At 25.5% G+C, this 16,820-nt stretch overlaps 5 protein-coding genes across 5 annotated transcripts; 2 read left to right on the forward strand and 3 right to left on the reverse strand. All coding sequences in view use genetic code 12, as the record gives it.

Moving 5' to 3' along the window:
- Positions 1-1,194: 1,194 nt before the first annotated feature.
- On the forward strand, positions 1,195-8,907 carry CHK1 (Chk1p; the record flags this gene model as incomplete). Its single annotated transcript, XM_051759825.1, has 1 exon — positions 1,195-8,907. One exon carries the CDS (start codon positions 1,195-1,197, stop codon positions 8,905-8,907), a length of 7,713 nt encoding a protein of 2,570 aa, XP_051612469.1.
- Positions 8,908-8,990: 83 nt separating this feature from the next.
- Positions 8,991-9,848, reverse strand: GCF1 (Gcf1p; the record flags this gene model as incomplete). Its single annotated transcript, XM_051759826.1, has 1 exon — positions 8,991-9,848. The coding sequence occupies one exon, from the start codon at positions 9,846-9,848 to the stop codon at positions 8,991-8,993; it is 858 nt and encodes a 285-aa protein (XP_051612470.1).
- Positions 9,849-10,354: 506 nt separating this feature from the next.
- TCP1 (chaperonin-containing T-complex alpha subunit) lies at positions 10,355-12,019 on the forward strand (the record flags this gene model as incomplete). Its single annotated transcript, XM_051759828.1, has 1 exon — positions 10,355-12,019. The coding sequence occupies one exon, from the start codon at positions 10,355-10,357 to the stop codon at positions 12,017-12,019; it is 1,665 nt and encodes a 554-aa protein (XP_051612471.1).
- Positions 12,020-12,259: 240 nt separating this feature from the next.
- PCL2 (cyclin) lies at positions 12,260-13,234 on the reverse strand (the record flags this gene model as incomplete). The annotated part of the gene is made up of 1 exon (XM_051759829.1): positions 12,260-13,234. One exon carries the CDS (start codon positions 13,232-13,234, stop codon positions 12,260-12,262), a length of 975 nt encoding a protein of 324 aa, XP_051612472.1.
- Positions 13,235-15,582: 2,348 nt separating this feature from the next.
- VCX1 (Vcx1p) lies at positions 15,583-16,803 on the reverse strand (the record flags this gene model as incomplete). Its single annotated transcript, XM_051759830.1, has 1 exon — positions 15,583-16,803. The coding sequence occupies one exon, from the start codon at positions 16,801-16,803 to the stop codon at positions 15,583-15,585; it is 1,221 nt and encodes a 406-aa protein (XP_051612473.1).
- Positions 16,804-16,820: the final 17 nt, after the last annotated feature.

Genomic DNA, 16,820 nt, shown 5'->3' on the forward strand with positions numbered 1-16,820 from the left:
CGTATTAAAATTTGAGGAATTCCTGATTACTAATGGAATTCAGGAAAATTAAAGACGAATATATTAAGTAAGTCTAAATAAAATTTACCCTTTGTTTCACTAAAATAAAACAATAGTGGCTAATTTTTAATTTTTCATCAGCATTAAAATACAATAAGTCTGAAACTAATTCTTTAACTGAATTCAAATTTAAGAAGAATGCTCGATAACTTGTCGCTGACTAGTATATGCATGAGGGTGGTAGTCCGTTAAGAATTGTACCTGATGTTTGAGAACCTATTTGATGCTCAATACATTATCGAATACTTGTATGGCACAAAGTTAAGTTGTAAGTTAACCAAAAGGAATTACGTAGGACGAATAACGTCAAAGTTCTGATCAACAAAGGCGGATATTTGAAAATTTTAAACTATTATTTTATTATCAACTAAAAAAATACCTCTTATTGATTTAAAATTCTATTAATATTAAATACTCCAACAAGTAGTACAAAATTTATAAATTAGGAGTTCCGATTTAACAATAATAAAAATTGCAAAGAATTGGACCTTTGATCAAAGAATGTTCATGGCCAACACCTTTAGCTAATTTTAAAAGCCAACTACTGTCCTTTACAAATTATTTAGCCACTAATGTGGATCGTAGTATCCTATTAAAGCAACGCAAAATTATATCTTAGTAGAATTAGTCCACATCTTCTTCTTCTCCAAAAGTTAGCCTGAGGATCTAATATATTTTTTGTTTAAGAATTGGTACATTTTGTTAAACAATTTATTTAGATTTAATTATTTACATGTTTCTAAAAAATTTATTTTAAACCTCATTCTTAATTTTCTAAATTCCAAATTATCAACTTCTTTAAAGAATATCTACAATTCTATATTTACATGTTCTAGAAATCATTATATTAAACCATTTATTAGTATTACTATCATAAACAAAATTTATATCATTTATTCATTAATATCAACCATTTATTTTACTTTTTGCTGTCTTCACCCATTAAAATTGAATTCAAAATTATCTTTCCTAATCATTCATTGTTATCGTTGCATCGATCAAACTTACTACAAATTAATATTTCAACCATTGTATCAAATATCTATTTAATAACTTCACATTTCATTTCTCATCTATTTTGTCCTTTAACATTTTAGAATTACACAATCAAATCAAATATAATAAAATTAAATTATGGGTTCACCAGATGAACAAAATTCATTCTTTGATAATATATCACCAACCACATCTATAAGAGAAGAAACAAGTGCATCAAGTGCAATAATTGATGATGAAGATGAACAAACTACTCAATATTATACAAAAAGACCATTTTACCTGAGAAAACCTACTTTTGATTCAGATTTTGTTTTTACAACCAATAATAATCAAATTCTTAATAATAATAATAGCAATAATGATATAATTTCATCTCCACTACCAACATTGCAACAACATCATCATCATCATTCTAGTTCATCAATTTCGGATAGATTAACAAGGTTAAAATTACAAGATTCATTAAATACTGATATTGCATTTTTAAATTCTTCAGAACCTCCATCAGCATTAAGTTTAAATCATTCAGATATTTCACCTACAAGATTAGTAAAACCACCTTCAAGTATAAGTATTCCTGATATTCCTTTAAATGATTATTCAACAGATCAAACTTTAAGTCCTAAAGTATTTGATGAACAACAAACATCTGTTAATATTAATCCTCATCAAAGTCTTGCAGCATTATTTAATGAACATGATGTAATGTCTAATGAATCTTCACGTCATGAAACTAGTAGTGATCATTCTTCACTTTCATCAGAAACAAGAGAAAATGTAGCACTAGGTAGAACATCATATTTAAATAATATTAATTACATAAGAGATCATTTAGATTTTTTAAATCAAACTTTAAATCAATCAAGATCACCAAGAAATTCTGAATCAAAATATATTGATTTTTCAAATATTTTACCTGATACAGTACCTGGTTATAATTTAATTAAACAATTTGGTTATTTAAGTTATCAAACTAATTTAACTTATCATGCTATAAAAGTTAATGATTTAACAAATGTTTCAAATGAAAATTTTCTGAGTAAATTAGCAAATTCAAAAAGTTCTTTTATTAAAGTTAATACAAATGTTATAATAAGATTATCACCAAATATTTTAAGAAATTTATCATTATCAAGATTATTAAATGAATGGTATATTTTGTCTGGTATAAATGCTCCAAAAACTCATTTATTATGGTCTAATGAAACTTTAACAAATGATTATATTACTGATACTAATCGACCAAAACTAGATCTTAGTGATAAATCATTACCTCCAACTTTACCTTTAGATTTACCTGGAGTATTATATCCAAAAGAAGCTCTTAGTTTTACATTTGTTGATGAAAGTACAACAATGGAATTTTCTGATAAAACCAAATCAAAAAATCAAAAAAGAATGGCATTAATTTATGAAGATTTTAATTTTAAAACTTTTAAAGAAATTAATTGTGATAATCTGGAATTAGATATTGAAAGAAATGGTTCTTATTCATCAACTGGTTCAAATAATGGAAATAATCGTAGAAGATCAGCAGCAAGTGGTGGATCAGCTTCAAATTTAACACCCTCAAGTAGTATTGAACATTCTACTGGGTTTTTTAATGGTATAGGACAAATTGGAGCAACAAGTTCAACAAATTCATTATTTAATAAAATAGCAAAACAAGTTACAAGTTCTCCCAAGACACCTTTAAAAGTTATTGAAATTATATCAGATATGATAAAAGTTGTAGAAACTTTAGCAATAGTTCATGAAATTGGATTTGTTCATAATGGTATAACAAGTTCAAATTTATTAAAATCTGAAAATAATCAAAATAATATTAAAATAACTGGATGGGAATTTTCTTTTCATTATGCTGAAAATTCTGTTTATGGTTATAGAAAAAATCATCTTAGTGAAATATCTGATTTAATTCCTTATATGGCTCCTGAGGTTTCAGGAGTTATAAATAAATATGTTGATTATAGATCAGATATTTATTCAATTGGTATTGTTTTATATGAATTACTTTTAAATACATTACCTTTTCAATCTGAAGATCCAAGTTCAATAATAAGAATGCATGTTTTTCAAAAACCTGTTGCACCACATTTATTAGCACCAAATTGGATTTCTGAAAAATTAAGTTCAACAATAATGAGATGTTTGGAAAAAAATCCAGATGATAGATATTTAGATTCTTATTCTTTATTAAGTGATTTAATATTAACTAAAAATCATTATATTGATAAAGTTGGAGCATTAGGTGAACAAGTTTGGAATCATTGGAAAAAAACAGGAGATTTTGATATTTATTTGAATAAAGAAAAATTTAAGTATTCTGAAAAAGTGGGCCATTCACCAATAATAAATTTTAATAATAAATTTATTGGTAGAGAAGATGTTTATAAGAGTATTTTTGATAGATATAATAATACATTTGATGGAGGTATTAATTTTTTTTTATTAAGTGGTGAAAGTGGTGTTGGTAAAACAATAATTTTAAATGATTTAAGAGCAGGAGCAGTTTTTAAATATGATTTATATTGTTTTTGGAAATTTTCTTGTGCTGATATTGGTAATTCAATTTATTCTTTATTATTAGATGGTATAAAAACTATTATAACACAAATTTTAGAATGTTCAGAAGATATTCAAGATAGTTGGAGAGATTTAATTGTTTCAAATATTCCTTTAGATTTATCTATATTATTTTATTTAATACCTGAATTAAGAAAATTATTAGGTCCAAAATATATGTCAATTTATTCACATAAACTGAATTTTAATACTCCAAGAACACCAGGAAAAGAAGAACAAACTTCAAGTTTAGAAGTTAAATTTAGATCTATAATACGATCTTTTTATAGAGTTGTTGGATTACAAGGGTTAACCATATTTATAGATGATTTACAATGGTGTACTGAAGAATCAATGATTCTACTATGTGAATTATTTAATTTTGATGAAGAAGAAGCAGATTTAAGTGCAATGTCATTAAAAATAATAGCAACATATACAACTGATGTTGATCAATTTCAAGAGAAAATAAGTTCAAAGGAAAAAGAAAAAAGGTTTAAAAATTATGTTAATAAATCAAATATTATATTAAATGATTTTTATATTCCACCTTTAAAAAATGATACAAATATGAGTGAACCAATTTTTTTCTTTAATCAAGTTCAAAAGAAAAATGATGAAACTACAAGTATGTCATCAATGTATGATAAAAAGAAATCAGAAATCAAAAAAGTTGGAAATAAACTTGACTTAGAAGGTAGAAAATTTTATGATATTACAGGTGGAAATATATTATTATTTATTTATGCTACAAGAATGGCAAGGTTCTGGCAACATTGTTATTATGTTAGTCATCCAAATTATGGTGAAATTGTTATAGATAATATTTGTCCTGAAGTGTATGGTTATAATAGACAAGAAGTTATTGTAAAATATTTAGATGCATCAACAACTGAAGAAACAATGAAATTATTAGAATTTGCAGCAATTATATCAAATGGTTCAGGTTTCCATTTATCAGATTTAATTGTTGCTGCAGCATTACCAATGGAAAAAGTATTTCAATTAATACATACTTTAATGGAAGCAAAAGTTATAATTCCAACCAGCACATACTATAAAATCCCTTTTCAGTCACTTTGTTCAAATGAATCACCATTTGATTTATCTGATAATAATATTTGGGAATTAGCATCACATTGTAGTTATAGATTTTTTCATGATTCCATTAGTGGTCATATATTAAATGAATTAACAAGAACTAATAAATTTAAAGAATATTCAAGATTATGTGCATTAAGATATTATAAAACTATAAGTAAAGAAAAAACGTTAAATATTGGTGGTTATTTGCAAATGGCTGCTTATTTTAGTGAATCATATGAAGTTGCAAGACCTGAAGAAAAAGAATTATATATTGAAGTATTAGTTCAAGCAGGTAGATATGCTTCTTCAACTTATAATATGAAATTAGCTCAAAAATTATTTGAAGTTGTTGGAGAATTAATTGATGTCCTTGATTCAAAAACTCAATTAAAATCTGTTTTAACTATAGCACAAAATCATTATTATTTTAAAGAATATGAAAAATGTCTTGAAGTTATAACAAATGCTCAAATCAAATATGGATTTGATAGATTAGTTTTTATTTATCAATTAGTAAGATGTAAAATTCAATTAGGAGAAATTGAAGAAGCTATAAATATATGTTTTGAAAGTTTACCAAAATTAGGAATTATTATAACTAACGATGAAGAAACAAATCATAAAGAATATAAAAAATTAATTGCTAAAATTCCTGTGTCTGTACCTGAAATTAGAAACATATTAAATTATAAAAGAACAAATGATTCAAAAACTTTATTAATTTTCCATTTAATTACTCAATTACTATCACCATTAGTTGTATTAAAAAAGGATTCAAGTAGAAGATTATTAATTGTTCAAGCAATGCAATTAATTCATACAAGAGGTTCATCACCATTTGCTGCACTTATATTATTAGATTTTGCAGCAGATTTTGCAAGAGAATTTACTTCAGCAGGTCAATTAAGAGCAAAAGAATTATGTAATGTTGCAATAACATTAGTTAGTAAAGCTAATGATGTTTCATTAAGTTTTACAAGAGCAATTTATGAAATTTATGTTTGTACATTAGCAAATTATTTTGAATCAATGAATCAAGTTTATAAATATTTTGAAATAAGTTCAGAAACTGATCAAAATGATACTTTATCAAGTTTTTCAGCATTACATTTAACTTTAGAAACTGCTAAATTATTTTTATTATTAGTTAGTGGTAGAGCTTATGAAGTTTCTTATATGTTTAAAAGAAGAAAATCTCAAAGACCTAAATCTGATGTATCAAAAGATCAATTATATTTATTTGATTGTGAAGATTTATTATTTGGTTCTATATCATTAAATGAATTTCAAAAACGTAATGATTTATCAAATCATTTACCATTAAGTCAATTTTGTTATTATTGTGTTATATTAAATGCAATGACTTATGATAAAAAATATGATGAAGCTGTAGATTTAATATTAAATAAAGTTCATAAATTAGTTGGTGATTTTCCTTTATTATTTTTTAGTGCTCATTATTATTTTATGGTTGCTATTCACATTGCATTTTCATCTAAAATGTCACCAGAAATTGAAAGTAGAAAAACTGAAATATTTAATGATATATTACATAAAGCTAATATATGGGCAGCAAATAATGAATCAACTTTTGCTAATAGATTAATTTTTTTAAATGCTTTAAAAGCAATGAGAGAAAAGAAAACAGAATTATTATCAATTCTTGATTTATTTGAGGAATCAATTGATTTAGGTACAAAAGTTAAAAATTGGTATGATGTATGTTGGGTATGTGTATTTTGTGCAAGATGGTTAGTTAATTCAAATCAAAATAAAAAAAGAATAAGTCAATTTGCAATAAGAGCAATTGATATTTTGAAGAGATTAGATTTCCCAGAATATATTAAATTATTAGAAAATGAATTTGGAAAATATCTTGTTGATGATCCAATATATAGTTGGGCAGGATTAAATAATACTTCAACAAATAATAATCAGAAAAATGACAATAATACTCCAAAACAACAATCTATATATTCAAAACCTAATCAACTTGGTTTACCAATAAGTACAAATAATCATCTTGATGATCAAATGAAATCTGAAATGAAAATAAATAAACAAGCAAGAAAAAAGAAAAATAAAAAAATTGATCTAAAATCAAATACAAATGCACCATTTGATTTAAATAATACTATACAAGCATGTTTAGGAATATCTGAAGCTCCTGATGTAAAAGCAATATTATTACAATTAATTTCTTGTGCTATTGAATTAGCTCATGTTGATTATGGAGTTGTTGTTTATGTTGATAAAGAAGAACCTAAAATACAAGCAGTTGGATCTGCTCAACATATTTATTGTTTACAAGAAGAACCATTAAGTTCAAGAATTGATGTATGTCCTTATTCTTTATTAATTCATGTTCTTGATACTGGTGAACCAATAAATAAAGAAGATGATCATATTGCATTTGCAAATAGATTTGGAAAAGATTCTTATTATAAATATAATTCAGTAAGTACTGTTATATGTTTACCATTAAAAAATCAATTTGAAGTATTTGGAGCATTATATTTAGAAGTTGATAATAGAAGAGATAAAAAATTAGCAATATTTGATGGTAGAAAAAGAGATTTATTAAATTTATTTTGTTCTCAAGCTTCTGTTGCAATGGGTAAAGCAAAATTAATAAATCAAATGGAAATTGCCAAAATGGCTGCTGAAGATGCAACAGCTGAAAAAGCAAGTTTTTTAGCTAATATGTCACATGAAATTAGAACTCCATTTAATTCATTATTATCATGTTCAATATTTTTATTAGATACTCCTTTAAATTCAACTCAAAGAGAATATGTTGAAGCTATAAAATCTTCTGCGATGGTTACATTAAATATTATTGATGGTATATTAGCATTTTCCAAAATAGAACATGGTTCATTTACTTTAGAAAGTGCTCCTTTCTCATTAAATGATTGTATTGAAAGTGCTATACAATTAGGTGGAGAACAAGTTGTTGATAATGAATTAGAATTAGTATTTTTTAATAATTGTCCACAAATTGATACTGTTATAGGAGATGTTACAAGAGTAAGACAAATTATTATAAATTTAGTTGGTAATGCAATTAAATTTACAACTCAAGGTCATGTTATAATAAATTGTAATGCAATACAATTAACAAATGATAGATATGAAATATTAATATCAGTTGAAGATACTGGAATTGGAATACCAGATTTATCATATAATAAAGTATTTGGAGCATTTTCACAAGTTGATGGATCATCAAGAAGAGAATTTGGAGGATCTGGATTAGGTTTAGCAATATCAAAAAAATTAGCAGATTTAATGGGAGGAGATATTAAATTTGAAAGTGAAGAAGGAGTTGGAAGTACATTTTATTTTAATGTTAGTTTTAATGTTAAATTATTTTCAAAACCTGAAATTGAATTACCAAATAAATCAGCAATAATAATAAATAAATTAGAATTAACTGGTGCAGCATTAAAGAATATGTTACAATTTTTTCAATTAAAAGTTAATGATATATCAGATTTAAATCAAATAACAACAAATGAATTAAAATCAGATTATTTTTTTATAAATTTAGATGAGTATGATGAATTTAATAATAAATTTGAAAATAAAATTAATTCAAATTCAAAAATTGTAATATTAGCACAATTTGGTAAACCATTGGTTGGTAAAAGTTCAAAATATGAAGCTTTATTATGTCCATTTCAAAGAGAAAGAGTTGTAAGATTATTAAGAGATAAAACTTTTGAAGAAAATAAACCTAAGGTGATAACTCCTGTGTTGTTAGCTGATGAATTTCCTTTGAAGATCCTATTAGCAGAAGATAATCTTTTAAATTATAAAGTTGCATTAAAATATTTAGAAAAATTAGGTTTTAAAGCAGATCATGCAAAAGATGGAGTTGAAGTATTAGAGAAATGTAATTTAAAATTAGAAAAAGGTGAAAAATATGATGTTATATTAATGGATATTCAAATGCCTTTAAAAGATGGTATAACAGCAACAAAAGAATTAATCTCAAATTATCTGAATTCTGGTAATGAAAAATTCATTCCTAAAATCGTTGCATTAACTGCTAATGTTGCAGGAGATGATCGTGAAAAATGTATAAAATGTGGTATGATTGATTTTATAAGTAAACCAATTTTACCAAATGAATTAAAGAGAGTTTTAACTCATCTAGGAGAGGAAGTAAAAAAGGAGAATCATAATGAATGAATGAATATAGAAGTATAGATTAATTAGACATTTGAAATATTATTTATTAGATACTTTTTTTAAAACTTTTCATACTTATTTAACTACGCATTAATATCAAAAGTATATTCTTTTTTAAATTTAATTAACTCAGGATATTCTTTTAATCTTTTATTTTGCCAATCTTTTTGAATTGTTTTAATTCTTGTTTTTTCATCTTCAGGAATTTCAAATGAATTTTTTTCATCATTTGTTAAGTTTTTCCATTTTTCTGCAATTGATTTCATTGCATTTGTTGATGATGATTCCCCCAGGGGGTAATTTTCACTAACAAATTTTTGATATTTTGATGTTGGACCTAATTTTGGTTTTGGAGTAACTTGTTTTTTTAATAATTCATTAAATTTAGTTGTTGCTTCTTGCCATTTATCTTGCTCATAAGATGGTAAATTTTCATAAGTTTCACGTAATATAGATATTGGAGTTTTGGTTATTTTAGAATAAAAATTAAAAACTGTATAAGTACGTGGATCTCTTAATGCATCTTTTAATAATTTTTTTTGATTTTTCAATTCTTTTGCTTTAGAAAGTTTTGAATTTTCTAATTCTTTTGCTTTTTTAGTTCTTTCTCTAATTAATTTTTTTAAATTCGTTTCATGAGCTTTTAATTTTGATTCAGTTTTCTTTTTATCTAATTTAGCTTTTGTTAATTTGATTTGTAATTTTCTTAATTCTGTTGGGATTTTAGCTTTGGCTTTGGATTTGGATTTTTTTGTAGTGGAGGTTGATGGTTTTTTATTTTTAGTGGTGCTGTTTTTTTTGGTGTTGGTGGTGGATTTTTTATTTGAAACAGCAGTTGCAAAAATTGAAGGAGTTGTGGTGAAAGATTTGACCCATAAGTTAATAGACGGTTTTTGTCTCACCAATTGGAATCCAATTGGTCTAACTAATGTTCTAAACATAACTGTTATGATAAAGAAAGAATAGAATTGTGATAAGTCACGTAAATTTTAAAGGTGAGCTTTGTTTATATTTTGTTTTAAAAAGTTATCTTGGGAATTGTTACACGACTTTGAAGAACCAGCCAGGACTTTACAACAGAGGGATTGACAACAGGTAAGGAGTGAATAGAGTAATTAATACGTGTTTTAAGTATGTTTAATGGGTAGAAAGTGATATCTGGAGGTTTGACTCGTTTAAATGGCATTATGGTGGAGTTAGTTCTTAAAAACTGCAATTTTTGAGAGAGACTAACCATCTTTGAATTGATGATAAGGTAATTGAGTATATTCTGAACGTAATTGACTTAGTTAAAGTCCCTTCACCTCATAATTTTGTTGTATTTCAATCAAAATTTAAATTGTTTCATCTAAAATCTATAGAATTCCTAAGATCAAAAGTAATTTTTTTTTCAGACAAAATATACTAAAGAAAACATCATTAACTATTCTACAATCATCATCTACAAATGTATACAGCAGCAAGACCAGATACATTATTTTTAGGAGCTCAAAAAGTAAGTGGAGATGATGTTAGAAATCAAACAGTATTAGCAGCACAAACAGTTGCTAATGTTGTTAAATCATCATTAGGACCAGTAGGATTAGATAAAATGTTAGTTGATGATATTGGAGATGTTACAGTTACAAATGATGGAGCTACAATATTATCATTATTAGATGTTCAACATCCAGCAGGTCAAATATTAGTTGAATTAGCTCAACAACAAGATAGAGAAATTGGAGATGGTACAACTTCAGTAGTATTAATTGCTGCTGAATTATTAAAAAGAGCTAATGAATTAGTTAAACATAAAGTTCATCCTACAACAATAATTTCTGGATATAGATTAGCTCTTAAGGAAGCTATAAGATATATTAATCAAATATTATCACAAAATGTTGATAGTTTAGGTAAAGAAACTTTAATTAATATTGCCAAAACATCAATGTCTTCTAAAATTATTGGATCAGATTCTGATTTTTTTAGTAAATTAGTTGTTGGAGCAATGTTAGCTGTTAAAACAACGAATTCAAAGGGTGAAATAAAATATCCAATAAAAGCTGTAAATATATTAAAAGCTCATGGAAAATCTTCTTTGGAAAGTATATTAGTTGATGGTTATGCATTAAATTGTACAGTTGCATCACAAGCAATGATAAAATCAATAAAAAATGCTAAAATAGCATGTCTTGATATAAATTTACAAAAAGCAAGAATGGCAATGGGTGTACAAATAAATATAGAAGATCCCAATCAATTAGAAGAAATTAGACAAAAAGAATATAGTATAATTCAAGAAAAAATAAATAAAATTATAAATAGTGGAGCAAATGTTATTATGACAACAAAGGGAATTGATGATTTATGTTTAAAACAATTTATTGAAAATAATTGTATGGCAATAAGACGTTGTAAAAAAGAAGATTTAAGAAGAATTGCAAGAGCAACTGGTGCAACTCTTGTATCATCATTAAGTAATTTAGAAGGTGATGAAGTTTTTGATTCATCAAACTTGGGGTTTGCAGAAGAAGTTGAACAAATTAAAATAAGTGATGATGAATGTATATTAATAAAAGGAACAAAACAACATTCATCAAGTTCAATAATATTAAGAGGTCCAAATGATTATTCATTAGATGAAATGCAAAGATCAATACATGATTCATTATCAGTTGTAAAAAGAACTTTAGAAAGTGGTCATGTTGTTCCTGGAGGTGGTGCAGTTGAAACTGCTTTAAATATTTATTTAGAAAATTTTGCATCTACAGTTGGTAGTAGAGAACAATTAGCAATAGCAGAATTTGGACAAGCTTTATTAATTATCCCCAAAACATTAGCAATGAATGCAGCAAAAGATTCAATGGATTTAGTAAGTAAATTAAGAACATATCATGCAGCAGCTCAAATGGCTAAAACAGATGATACTAAGCGTAAAAAATATAAAAATTATGGATTAGATTTAATAAATGGAAAAATTATAAATGAAGCAGAATTTGGTATTGTTGAACCAACTATTTCCAAGATAAAATCTTTAAAATTTGCTTTAGAAGCTTGTGTTTCTATTTTAAGAATTGATACTATTATTGAAGTTAATCCTGAACCTCCAAAAGAAGATCCTCATGGTCATTAGCTGTACGGATGTTGTACGGATGCTGTACGGATGCTGTACGAATTCTGTACGGATGTTTGTAATAGTTTAATATAGTAATGATTAATAAATATACGGATGTTTGTATAGTTAAATAATGAGTAATAAAATAAATAATAGTGTTAATTAAAAAGTCTATAAACCTAAATACCAATCAAAAATGCAAAACCATAGATTATTAAAGAAATAAAGAATAAATCAATATTAGAACCAGCTAAAATATTAATTTATAATTCTTGAATTATTTAAATAATTCATCATTGATCTTTTACGTTTTATTATAGGTTTTGATTTTTGATGTTGTTGTTGTTGATATTGTGGATGATTTTGTGGATAAGGTTGTTGATATTGTGTTTGATATTGTGAATATGATTGGTATTGATACTGTTGTTGTAATTGTTTATCATCCATCTTTTTACTCAAAATAGGTAAACTAGGTAAGTTATTAATTGATTTATTAGATAATGGGATTCTTTCATCTGAATATGAGCTTGTTGAAGAAGTATTTGAAATTAATGAATAATTTGAATTTGATGAAGATAATGAATAATTTGAATTATATGAATTTATTGACAGTGATGATTGTGAAGCTGAAGCTAATGAACTTGAAGTTGATGAATTTGGTTTATAACTTAATTTATAATAATTTAATTTCTTTATAGATAATTCTTTATGTTTTAATATTAATTGTTGTTTTATTGGTAATAAAAAAGGTTGTAATAATAAAATCATATTCAGTTCATTAATTTTTAAATTCCAATTTAATAAATTAATTAATTCACGCTCAGCTAAATTAATTTCATAAAGATTTAATAAACCATTTGTATATTTTGTCCAATGTTTATTTAATGGTGATGAATCATTAAGGGATTTTGCTGCTAATATTAAACATGATAAAAATATACGATGTCTTGTTGTTTCCATTCCTACTGCGTTAGCAGGTAAATGATTTCTTAATTTATTTAAATAATATAATGTTGACATTAATGTTGGAGTTTGAACATTTGAATAATTTATTAAATTTTTTATAAATTCTGTTAATGATATAGTTTTTACTCTGCAAGTGTTTGATGATGAAGTTGAGGTTGATGATTTTTTAACTTGTATTATTGAATTTGTTGTTGAAACTAAAAAATCAATCATTTCTAAAGAAACTGGTTGTCTTGAAAATATTTTTAATGCTTCTTTATCTGACATTTTTTATGGGAGTAGCTGTGAAAAATTATGAAATAATTAAATCTGAAATTAAAAAAGGGTATTAATAAATGGTTGTTGCTGAAATAAAAAGTAAAAAATGAAATAAAATAATAAAATGTCTTTGATAATAGTTGTTAAAATGAACTGAAAATCTAAAGATTGAATTCTAATGAGTATATATATGAAGTTTGCTTGGGTATATTCTTCTACAATTTAATTTAATTTTATAACCATATTAGGAAAGTAAAGAATAGTTAGTGTTTATATGCAGGTTTTAGTATGACACAGAAAATTAATTTAAATTTCAAATTTTTTTTTTCGCGTTTCATATTTTTTTTTGTATCGTAGCAGTTGGTAGCATACGACTGTACTAATATAATCAACCCTTTCGGTTTTATGATGTTTCAATATATATTCAATCGTTACACAACTACACACTATCTTTAAAAGAATAAATAAATAATAATTTCATGTAAGGAGTATTTTTGTTGATATTCGTAAAGATGGGTATTATCGAAACTTTACATTGATAATTATCACAAATACCACAAGTCCTTTTACATTTGCTAGTAACTTGGATCATCAAGATACTCTTTTAAATCGTGAATTGATCTATTTTCTTCCTTTCAATAAAGTGTGGATCAATAGATGTATGATTTCAACGGTATATATGAACGTTTTTTAAACAATACTTTCTAAGAATATATTATAGTGTGCCAACATATACTTACTTTAATTGAAGTAACACAAGGTTTCTATCTAAGTTACTACTCTATCAATTTCTTTTTTGTAATATGTATAGTTTAAATGTTTAAGCGCAATGAACCTTTTATTGCTTAGATTAAAAAATTATTTCGTTAAATGGTAAAAAAATATTTTTAATTAAAACTTAAATTACTTTATTAAGTATCTAGAAAATATATGTAAGATAAGCTAAAAAATAAGAATTATAAGATTATATAATAGAACATAGTTTTCTACGTGTAATTCATAATTGAAAATTGAAGAAGGCTTATACTTATCTAAAGCCTGTCCAAAGACTCACTCTTTAGCTCATTCAAAAATATATTGAACAGTCACTGTAATATCAATTTATAAAAAAATCACGTCTTAAAACACAATTCATTAATTAATTACTTGGTGATCCTTTTATTTTTTCATACGTTTCTTTCAACTAGCTTTTTACTCATAAACTTAAAGAGAGAGAGATCTAACCAAAACCTTTTTAATGAAATATAATAATTTATTATTTGTTATCACATCATTAGGCTAAATTGAAAGGAATAGACGTGTCTTATAGTAATTAAATTCTTATTGTTAAGATTTTAGTGTCGTGTTTTAAGTTTTTTTTAATGTCTTGTGATTAACGATTTTTCAGACAATACTTTCGATCTCATAATATAGATACAATTATAGCCTCTTTTATGTAGTATCATTATTGTATCTTCTTATTTGATTTATTGAGTATAGGAAATTACTTTATGCAGTGTATAAGCTATCCTTGGCCACCTCTCTTTCTGTTAAATTCAAAAAGATTGGCGTAGTGGAATTCAAAGCTCAGTAGTAAATTGTTGCAAAAGGAGAAAAAAAAAATTCTTTCGTTTTCACTCGCCTTATTTTGAATAAGAACAACTTCACTTTACAACGAAAAGTATATAATTTAAACGTATGCAAAATGGAAGTTCATAACAATACCAAATTCTAGATTTGAAACGTTGATATCTTTCAATTTCACAACTTGTTGTTTTGGTATCAGAATATCAGATTTGCAAAATAGCTTTGGTCTTGAGTTGACCAGTCAACTGTTGATAGTCATGAAGTTATAAGTAACGTATTATTGACATTATAAAAGCTATTTAACAGAAGGGCCATAATTGGATTCATAAATTGTTTGAAACAGCTTTGAGAACCAAAAAAAACAACAAAAGTTTACACGTTATCAGACATATTACATCTATTCACTACAATTTATAAATTGAATTATGACATTTTTTGCTGATAGCTTAGATTTGTCAGTAATACGTTGCAATTTATTAGCTGGATAATAAGAGATAGACTAAAGGAGTGTCAATCTGAAGAAAAGATTGACCTATAAATAACTCCAATTCAAGTTCACTAGAGAATTGGATGTAGTTTATGGGATAGACTTTCATCAACTTTGAAGTGCAGAGACTGCATTTCAGTGGTAGCTTTTTTCTACGTTTTCGGTGTTAGACGTTTCTTAAAGCATAAGAGTTACTTCTTCTTTCTAAAATAAATATTGTTTTGTTAAAAAAATAGTACAAGCTATAAAAATACATTGTGATCAACTTCTTCACAAACCTCTATATAAATGATTTCACATTTCTCTATAATCCTGCTGAATCTGGGTAATAAAAAAATGCTAAAGCAATAATAAAATAAGTACATAATAACATAGCACCTTCTAACCAATTACTTTCACCATCTAATATTACTAAATTTGTTATAAAAACACTTACAAATAATATAGCAGTTTCAAAAGTTGAAAAATATAATGACATTGGTACATCAATTATCCAACCAGTTAAAACCATAAATGGTGTAACAAATATAGCAATTTGTAATGATGAACCAACAGCAACTCCAATAGCTAAATCCATTTTATCTTTCATTGCTACAACTATAGCAGTAACATGTTCTGCTGCATTACCAACTATGGGAATAATAATTAAACCAATAAAAGTTTTTGATAAACCTGATTTTTCAACAATATCATCAATTGAACCAACTAAAATATCAGCAGAAAATGAAACTAAAATTGTTGTAATTAATAAAATTGTTAAAGCTTCATAAATTGATAAATGTTCATCATCTTTTGTTATAATATCATCACTTGAATTATTATGATCAATATCTGCAGAATTAGTTTCTTCAAATAATGATTTATGAGTTTTTAATGAAAAAATTAAATAAAATAAATAACATAATAATAATATAATTGAAACTCCTCTACTTAAACTTAAAATTAATTCATCTGATGAACCAGGTTCTGGGAAAAATCCCAGGTTGCCCTTTGGTTTTGGTAATGAAGCATGAAAAGCTGCTGGGATTAATAATGAAGCAGTAGCTAAAGCCATTAAACTTGACATTGTTTGAGCAACAGTTTGATTGAAACTTTGTTGAACTCTTGTTATACCACCAGCAACAAAACAACAGCCTAAAACTAAAAGCAAGTTACTTAATATTGAACCTAACATTGAAGCTTGAACAATTCTAACTTGATTTTCTTTTAATGCAATAATTGAAACAATTAATTCAACTGCATTACCAAATGTTGCATTTAATAAACCTCCAGCTGTTTGTCCAACATGTTCACTTATTTCTTCTGTTGCAAATGCTAATATCGAAGCTAATGGTATAATTGATAAAAAATTAATCCAAAATTTAGCATTTGAATTCCAATTTAAATAACCAGCAATTAAACCAATTGGAACAAACACCAATAAATAATTTACTGGTGATGATTTCAATGTTAATAAAGTTGATTTTTTAGCATTTGTTAAGAAATTGGATTGATTTGATGTACCTAATAATGGTAAATTACTCATAGTGGCTTGGTTAGAGG

This window comes from Candida pseudojiufengensis (assembly GCF_024610245.1).
Source record: "Candida pseudojiufengensis strain CBS 10847 chromosome Unknown scaffold11, whole genome shotgun sequence".
NCBI lineage: Eukaryota > Fungi > Ascomycota > Pichiomycetes > Serinales > Debaryomycetaceae > Lodderomyces > Lodderomyces pseudojiufengensis.